Source organism: Protobothrops mucrosquamatus, unplaced genomic scaffold, assembly GCF_001527695.2.
Source record: "Protobothrops mucrosquamatus isolate PMUCROS unplaced genomic scaffold, P.Mucros_1.0 scaffold4526, whole genome shotgun sequence".
Taxonomy (NCBI): Eukaryota; Metazoa; Chordata; class Lepidosauria; order Squamata; family Viperidae; genus Protobothrops; species Protobothrops mucrosquamatus.
The window spans coordinates 1-9700 of record NW_015390431.1 but is presented as its reverse complement, the minus strand read 5'-3'; the positions used below and the strand labels follow the sequence as shown (position 1 = coordinate 9700).

At 43.8% G+C, this 9700-nt stretch overlaps 1 protein-coding gene across 1 annotated transcript in view; it reads left to right on the top strand.

The window, feature by feature from the left end:
* The window catches only part of LOC114923580 (catenin alpha-2-like), a gene marked incomplete at its 3' end in the record, with an annotated part of 11889 nt that extends 4328 nt beyond the window's left edge, over nt 1-7561 (top strand). The window contains exons 3-4 of the mRNA XM_029286679.1: nt 6677-6796; nt 7295-7561. Coding sequence (XP_029142512.1) covers nt 6677-6796; nt 7295-7561 — 387 coding nt within the window. The remainder of the gene's footprint in view (nt 1-6676; nt 6797-7294) is intronic.
* Nucleotides 7562-9700: the final 2139 nt, after the last annotated feature.

The following is a 9700-nucleotide window of genomic DNA, read 5'->3' as shown; positions in this document are numbered from 1 at the left end:
GCAAGCGGCAGAGACGGAGCAGGCCGACCACCAGCTGGCCCAGCCCAAGGGAGGTAAGGCACCCGCCGGAAAAGGGGAAAAAATGGCGGACAAAAAAAATGGCGGACAAAAAAAATGGCGGACAGCCTTGCTTGGCGACCCCCGTGAAATGGTCGATCGACCCCAAATGGGGTCCCGACCCACAGGTTGAGAACCACTGGTGTAGGGTTTCCTGCCTGAGCAGGGGGTTAGACTAGATGACCTCCAAGGTCACTTCCAACTATTATTATTATTATTATTATTATTATTATTATTACTGCTACTACTACTACTACTACTACTACTACTACTACGTCGATGACGACGACGACTACTACTACTACTATTATTATTAGGAACGAAAAGTAAAAGGTGTGGAAACAACCACAAAACATTATTAGGAGAAGCAGCTTATCTGGATGCTTTTTATTCAGGGACCAAGCCTAGTGATGGCACATTGATGATATTTGTTTCAAATATTACCGAGCTTACAGTTGATTAGTAATTAATCAGGATGTGGCAGCACCTTTTGCGACTATTGTATTTTATTATAAGGCATAAGCTTTTAACATGGAAAAGATGCTGCCAGACTTCTGGTTGTGTGCCGCCATGGGCTAACTCAGCTCTTCTCTTGCAATGTCTACAACAAGAAGTACTTAATTGGCAATGATATATGAAGGCTATTCCCTAACGGAATGCAAAACATTTATGCAATGAATTACATTAGCATATTGCTGAGGCTAAGAGACGTTGAATTATCTACCAAACAAATAAATACACGGTATTTTGAAATAAGTTGTCCTCAGTCATCTGGTTCCAGAGTTGCTTCTAGAATCTTTGGCTCTAAACCAGACATGTCAAACACAAGGCCCGGGGGCCGGATGCGGCCCGCAAAGTGGTTTCATGTGGCCCGCGAAGCCATCCTGGAAACAGTGAGGGAACGGCCCCCGCTGCCTAACCCTGGCCCAGGCCGGCCGGGAGCCAATGTACAATGTTGTGGTGGCCAACTATGCTGAAACGCATTCAGTCTTAGCTCCACAAGGCCGTCTGGAAACAGCGAGGGACCGGCCCCTGCCGCGTCGGCCCTGCCCCCTGGGTGCATGCTGGGGAGGGGTCACCCTTTGTGAGGAATGAAGAAATGGACCATGCCTTGGCGCTTGCCCTGGTCCCACCCCCTTCTGCCAGAGACCCTCAGATCTGTCCCACTCCTGCCCAGGCCCCCACAGGCACCCTTGACGCGAATGATGTAGAGCTGGCCACGCCCACCCAGTAGACCACACCCACTCCCTCCATGCCCACCCAGTAGGCCGCACCCACCCTGGCCACACACCCCCGCCCCCCCCGACGGCAACCGCAATGCTGATATTGGCCCTCAAGGAAATTGAGTTTGACACCCCTGCTCTAAACAGTTTATAATGCAGGTTTCTATGTTGCTCCTATCCCTTGACCTGGCTCAGTAGTAGTAACTGTGAGAGGGATCTCGGAGTCCTAGTGGACAATCACTTAAATAGGAGCCAGCCGTGTGCTGCAGCTGCCAAAAAGTGCTTGGCTGCATTAACAGAGGGAGAGAATCAAGATCACGTGAAGTGTTAATACCACTTTACAATGCCTTGGTAAGGCCACACTTGGAATACGGCATCCAGTTTTGGTCACCACGATGTAAAAAAGATGTTGAGACTCTAGAAAGAGTTCAGAGAAGAGCAACAAAGATGATCAGGGGACTGGAGGCTAAAACATATAAGGAACGGTTGCTGGAATTGAGTATGTCTAGTTTAATGAAGAGAAGAACAAGGGGGGACAGGATAGCAGTCTTCAGAATTCAGAATTGCTGCAGGGTTAATACTGAAGGCAGATTGATTCTTATCGAGCTCCAGGGAAAAAAAAATTGTTAATGCTGTTCAGTTAGTTACATCCTGTGATTTCCCCTTAAATTATAAGCATTGTTAGTTTTGTAGCATTAGCTTTAGTGCTTGAAACAGGCAGATTATTTGTAAAATCTTACCACAGTTTGAGATGATTAAAAGTCTACTCTCATTGGTGTTTGCTAAGCGACCCTGGAACTTTTCTGGTTAAAATTAAATCCTAAAATTTTTTAATTCTTGATTTGCTCAATATTAACCGCATCAGCCATCCAGTGGCAAGCATTTTAGATGTTTTCCAAATTCAGTTTGGAATCTGTTTTGCATGATGGTAAAATGCAATAGTATTTCTGTTGAAGGAATAGAATGCTTTGAAGCCTTGGTACCAACTGAAAAAAAAAGTTGAACGATTTTACAATCTTGTTCAATATTGACACAAAAATGCAGAGCGCTAATATTGGAGTAATATTCCCCGAGAAAATCATGGCAAATCCTCGCTTCTGTTGAGAGAATCTCCCGAGGATTAGTATTTATCTATGCTGGTGTTTTAAAATATTAAATGTTTTTATCTGTTGATTCAGGCTGAGGGTATCTTAAATCTGTGTATACATAGCTGTAGCCGTTGCCTTGTAAGTTTTAACTATTGATAGTGTTGAAGGAAAAATCTTCATCAGGGTCCAGTCCAAGCCGGGAATAAATAACATGGCGACCTGCTTTAGAAAGAAAGTTGCACTTTATTGAAGAGGAGAGACAGACAGAGAGATGGCTCTGGAAGAAAAGAGAGCAAGCACATGTAGGGAGTGGGCTTTTATACCCTCTGGAGCCTTTTGTTTGGAGTTGTTCCTGTGGCATGAACTTTGACCTGAGTCTGAGTGTGCCCTTTGGTATCTGTGGGTTAATCCTATTATGTCGTGTCTTAGAATTTGGGTGGGGTATGTAGATTTTTGGTGTCTTTGTCTTCTTAATCTTGTAGCTTCAACCTTCATGAATGGATTATCACATCTGCATTTCTACAGAGCTGGTTTCTGCTTGGGGGGAGACAGACTTGGGGCTATTAAGAAAAACTGGGCATGCTTTTCTGCCCCTTTAAGATCCTTTGAGGAAATGTAATATTCTGCCCTTTTAATATTTCTTTCTCTGGGGGGCTGACTTCCCACAATAGTTTTCTGTGTGAAGAAATTACTGTCCAGCTGTCACCTGTTACCCTTAGAATGTGAAGGATGTGTGTATATAATGCACGTTCTTATTTGTGGATTTTACTTGTGTGTAGTGTGCACTGTGGACAGCACTTAATTTTGTTGTGAGTTACACAATGACAGGAACAATTATTCTGTTCTATTCTGCTTAATTATAACTAATTGGGTAATCATCCGTTGGTTTGCTTCTGTTGCTGTTGTGGGTGCATATGGGTTTTATATGGTTCTTATATGGCAGGTTTTAATGTTTCAAGCCACCTGGAATCAACTGTGCGTGAGTTAGCGGCTGTATAAACTTGTTTAATAAACAATAAAGATATAAATTGGAAACAGATTCTTCCTAGAAATAGGAAACCGACTTCTGTTTGCTTCTCGTGCCAGCTTGGGATCCGGCCTCAGATAAGATTCTTATCTCCCGCTGAATAATTTTGGATTTCTCCCACAGATTTCAGTAGATCATTTAGGTGTCTTCCAAGCATCTCATAACCACCATTCCAACAATGAGTGGATTCGTGCCCCAGGAATCCAGTGGATTGAGGGTTACCGCCAGATAGGTTCATATTTTAATGAATTTCAAAAGGCATTTGAATCAAACCAGTGGAATAAATCACTGTCTGTCTATTGAGGATGAACTATTTGTTGTAGACCAGGGGTCTTCAAACTTGGCCCTTTTATGACTTGTGCACCTTCAACTCCCAGAATTCCTCAGCCAGGCACACTGGCTGAGGAATTCTGGGAGTTGAAGGTCCACAAGTCATAAAAGGGCCAAGTTTGAAGACCCCTGTTATAGACCAAGGATTTCTTGAAAAATATGGAGAATCAGATTCATGGAAATCTTAGTGGTCATATAGTCCAGCTTGTTGCTCATTGTGGGATGGAAAATCCTGACAACCATGTCCTCTTTATAATAGCAATAGCAATTTATATATCGCTTCACCATGCTTTACAGCCCTCTCTGAGCGGTTTACAAATGTGAGCATATTGCCCGCAACTATTTGGGTCCTCATTTTACTAACCTCAGAAGGATGGAAGGCTGAGTCAACCTTGAGCCGGTTAGAATCAAACTGCTGGCAGTGCGCAGAGTCAGCCTGCAATACTGCCTTCTAACCACTGCGCCTCCACGGCATAATGATAGGAAGAGGCTTGGAAAAATGGCAACATGTGATCAGTGAGTTACCTACCCTCCATGCCATAGAGATAAATCAAAGATAAATACCAATTTCCCAGGAATTCTACTGGGGACAATGGTGTCTTAACAAATTACTTTGCTTTTTGGCCTCATTTATGTTATCATTTGCTAGTGGACCTTGGAGAAATCTCGGGGCAGGATGTATCAAAATGGGGGAAGTAAAGTGTTCTCATCTTCAAAAAACAGAGAAATGGAAAATACAGGGAATTTTAAAGAAGAGATTGGACAACCAATCTGTCCGAAATGGTATAGGGTTTCCTGCCTGAGCAGGGGATTGGACTAGATGACCTCCAAGGTCCCTTCCAGCTCTGTTATTCTATTCTATTCTATTCTGTTCTGTTCTATTCTTATTCTGTTCTATTCTTATTCTGTTCTGTTCTTATTTCTCTTCTCTTCTTATTTCTCTTCTCTTCTTATTTTGTTCTCTTCTTATTCTGTTCTCTTCTTATTCTGTTCTGTTCTATTCTTATTTTGTTCTATTCTGTTCTGTTCTTATTTCTCTTCTGTTCTTATTTCTCTTCTTATTCTGTTCTCTTCTTATTCTGTTCTAGTCTGTTCTTTTCTATCCTATCCTATCCTATCCTATCCTATCCTATCCTATCCTATCCTATCCTATCCTATCCCATCCCATCCCATTCCATTCCATCTTCAGCTGCCCTCTCTAGACTGCATTCATGGTGCTTCCATCCCAATATTAACCAAGTTTGACACCACTTAGAGTTTGGGGTTCAATAAGATGACTCAACTTTTATTCCTTTTCTATCAGTGGGTTTGTGGATCTTTAAGTGGGAGCCCAGAATAATGTTATTTTTATACCATCTTCTTATAGAAACACGGCACGAAGGACACTGGACTTCCAAAACATTTTATCTTCCACTTTCATTGCCTTGCCTTGCCTTGCTTTACAAAATGAAACAAGCCCCCGTTCCTTCCGGGCACACTAATGTTTCGCTCTCAGATTGCAAACAGATTTTAATTGGCATTTTAATCGTTGTACTTTGGCCTGCTTTTATGTAACCCATCCTGAGATATATTTTTGTGGTGACAGTTAATTGTTACTTGTTCACAATGATGGCATCAGAGTTGTTTACGTTTTGAAATAGAAGGTTGAGGAATGCTGGGTCTTGCCTGCCTGCCTGTCATTTACATCTTTTAGGGAGAACACATATTTGTACTCAGTGAGTAAAAACACAACACGCTAAAAGTTAAAGGTCAACAATAGTATTTATTTTCCTGCTGATCTTTTATGTTGAGCTGTTGCCGTTGTATGTTGCTAGAAATTGATATGAAGCCCATGGCCTAGCTCAGGGATAGGCAACCTTGGCTCTTTTATGACTCGTGGACTTCAACTCCCAGAATTCCTGAGCCAGCCATGCTGAGGGGAAAGGGAGAGGTTTCCAAGCTGAGCCAAGCTGGCTCAGGAATTCTGGGAGTTGAAGTCCACGAGTCATAAAGCGGCCTAGGCCTAGGCCAGAGGTAGGCAACCTTGGTTCTTTTATGACTCGTGGACTTCAACTCCCAGAATTCCTGAGCCAGCATGGCTCAGCTTGGAAACCTCTCTCTTTCCCCTCACCATGGCTGGCTCAGGAATTCTGGGAATTGAAGTCCACGAGTCATAAAAGAGCCGAGGTTGCCTACTCCTGGCCTAGCTAAAGCGGATTGTTTTGCTTGATTGCCTTTGCAGTGTTACAAAAACACACATAACTTGAATACACTTTGCGGTACAAACAGGCTCCTGCTGACCCTTCCTAGAACTATAAAAAATAGGTTAATTTATTTTTCACGTGGAAACTACCGTATAAGGCTACTACTGTCATCTGTGTGAAAAAGAGAGTCACCGAGAATTAGAACTTATTTGCAATCTCCCAATGTTTGACTTTTCACTATAGTCTTGCAACGAATCTTGCGCCAGATTTTGTTTCATTTTCAGTGACAGACCTACTTTAGTACAATATCCATACTAAAGACATGATGAGATTTAAAAAAAAATTATAAAACATACAAGGAAGGTCTACCCAGTTGGGAATATCCATAGCATGATTTTATGATCTCCTGGGGAGGATGTGCCTCACTATTCTGAAATTGCCTGGTAATGCAGTGAAGATTTGAAAGTCATAGACCAGGGGTCTTCACACGTGGCCCTTTTATGACTTGTGGACTTCAACTCCCAGAATTCCTCAGCCAGTGTACCTGGCTGAGGAATTCTGGGAGTTGAAGTCCACGAGTCATAAAAGGGCCGAGTTTAAAGACCCCTGATATAGACTTTAAGAGGAGTGGACTTCAACTCCCAGAATTCCTTAGCCAGCGTGCCTGGCTGAGGAATTCTGGGAGTTGAAGTCCACAAGTCACAAAAGGGCCAAGTTTGAAGACCCCTGTCATAGACTGAACTCTCAAATTTCCATCTTCCTCTGCAGGTAGAGGAAGCGTTGGAAGCCGTGAAGAACGCCACCAACGAACAAGACCTGGCAAACCGCTTCAAAGAATTTGGAAAAGAGATGGTGAAGCTTAACTACGTAGCTGCTAGAAGGCAACAGGTAAGCCTGTGGAAAGGGCATCTTACATAATCTGCAGAATGACTTGGGTTTTATTCAGTTTCCCCAGACATTTGGTTTTTTAGGCCAGGGGTAAGCAACCTTGGCTCTTTTATGACTCGTGGACTTCAACTCCCAGAATTCCTGAGCCAGCATGGCTCAGCTTGGAAACTTCTCCCTTTCCGCTCAGCATGGCTGGCTCAGGAATTCTGGGAGTTGAAGTCCACGAGTCATAAAAGAGCCAAGGTTGCCTATCTCTGGCCTAGTTCTAGGCCGCTTTATGACACGTGGACTTCAACTCCCAGAATTCCTGAGCCAGCATGGCTCAGCTTGGAAACCTCTCCCTTTCCCCTCAGCATGGCTGGCTCAGGAATTCTGGGAGTTGAAGTCCACGAGTCATAAAAGGGCCGAGTTTGAAGACCCCTGCTATAGATTCATATGCCTGTGTGCAATTGTGCATTATGATTTATTTATATATATATGTATATTTGTTTCAAATAGGAGCTGAAGGATCCCCACTGTAGGGACGAAATGGCCGCCGCTCGTGGGGCCTTGAAAAAAAACGCAACCATGCTCTACACAGCTTCGCAAGCTTTCCTCCGCCACCCTGACGTCGCCGCCACCCGAGCCAACCGGGATTATGTCTTCAAGCAAGTCCAGGAAGCCATTGCTGGCATTTCCAATGCAGCTCAGGCCACCTCGCCCACCGACGAGAACAAGGGCCACACCGGAATCGGGGAGCTTGCGGCAGCCCTGAACGAGTTTGATGTAAGCGTGACTCCAACGGAAGAGAATATTGGTAGCTCAGGGTTGAACTGTGGGGTCCTTGGTGCTCTCTGAGCTTGGGCTGTTTCGCTGCAGACGTTTCGTTACCCAACTAGGTAACGTCATCAGTGCTAGGAGGGAGTGGAGGTTTGCAAAGAGGAGGACAAAGAGGAAGAGGAGGAGGAGGAGCAGCAGCAGCAGCACTGTGGGATCTCTGAGCTTGCTTGTTTTCTTGCAGACGTTTCATTATCCAACTAGGTAACATCATCAGTGCTAGAAGGGAGTGGAGTTTGCAAAAGGGGAGGAGGAGGAGGAGAAAGAGGGGGAGGAGGAGCACTGTGGGGTCTCTGAGGTTGCTTGTTTTCTTGCAGACGTTTCATTACCCAACTAGGTAACGTCATCAGTGCTAGGAGAGAGTGGAGCTTGCAAAAGGGGAGGAGGAGGAGGAGAAGGAGGAAGAAAAGGAGCACTGTGGGGGTCTCTGAGCTTGATTGTTTTCTTGCAGACGTTTCATTACCCAACTAGGTAACATTATCAGTGCTAGGAGGGAGAAGGGTTTGCAAAAGGAGAGGAGGAGGAGGAGGAGGAGGAGGAGGAGGAGGACTGTGGGATCTCTGAGCTTGGTGGTTTTCTTGCAGACGTTTCATTGCCCAACTAGGTAACGTCATCAGTGCTAGAAGGGAGTGGGGTTTGCAAAAGGAGAGGAGGAGGAGGAGGAGGAGGAGGACTGTGGGGTCTCTGAGCTTGGTTGTTTCCTTGCAGACATTTCATTATCCAACTAGGTAACATCATCAATGCTAGGAAGGAGTGGGCATAGGTCCCTGTTTAGATACTAGCGGCTTCTTCTGCCAGTGTTGGTGAGGATGTTCATGTTGGTCCCTTGATTGGGCTGTTGTTTACTGTTTGATTGTTTGTCTGAACTGGTCGTTCTAGGGATGGTAAATGTCTATGGAGGTTCTCAGTCATCCAGGTCATAGTTGTCCCAAAGGAGCTTTTTCACGTCAGAGCTGAAGAAGCTTCTGGGATGAGCAGCGAAACGTCTTCAAAAAAACCTAAGAAAGTCCACTTGCCTCCTGAAAAAATCACCTTTGGGATATCTAGAGATGGTAGTTCTAGCATTGGAATGACCAACTCAGTTTGTCTAGAGTTGGAACTGCCAACACAAACAACTAAACAGTAAATGACAACCTAATCAAGGAACCACCAAGAAGAAAACTTTTCTTCTTGGTGGTTCCTTGATTAGGTTGTTATTTACTGTTTAGTTGTCCCACCGACCCCAAACTGAGAGCAAATCCCACTCCCTTTTAAAACTGATGGTGTTACCTAGTTGGGTCATAAAACGTCTGTAAGGAAACAACCAAGCTCAGAGACCACCCCCAAGGACCGCACTTGAGGGAAAAAGAAAGACATCTTGTCTAAACATCTCACATCTTTATCTACTGTGCTACCTTTGGTGTCCAATAACACCGATCGTTTCTCAAATATTTCATTTAACTTATATATTATTATCAGAAGCAATCTGATCTTTCTTCTATCACAGAGGTTTCATACCGGCTAACAAGCACAAACCATAAATTAATTTAAAAAGCGGTGGCAGTACAAGAAATTTTTTTGGGGGGAAAGAGAGACTATAATAGACAAAGATTAAATTCAGGAAACAAGCACATAAAACGGAGCATTCACTGATAACAATGCAATAAAAAGCTTGGAAGAGTAGAAGATATCATGTTTTCTCTGGCTCTGAGAGGTTAGGCAGAATATTCTTGAGCATAATGCACCAGTGACCAAATATCTTTCATTAAACGAAGGGGACGAAGCTGTGGCTAAAATCTTCCTTAAGCAGGCTCTTTTGGGCCCAAGGAGATTGTCTGGTGCTCAGATAATTCATTTGGAAGCCAATAAAATAGCAAGAAACTTCTGTGGTTTGGGAATTCAGTGAATCGCACTCCTGCAGCCCGTTTTTCCACGGAATCGTGGCAAGTCTTGCTTCCTAGTTTTAAGCTTTCAGGGGGGATGGATTGCACAATTAAATCTAATTATGCTAATTGGATTACAGAGCTGAATATCAATCCTTTACTGCGGCATTTATTTTGTTTTAGTACAAAGGATTAATGTGAGAGGATGCGATTTGCCCCTAAGTTC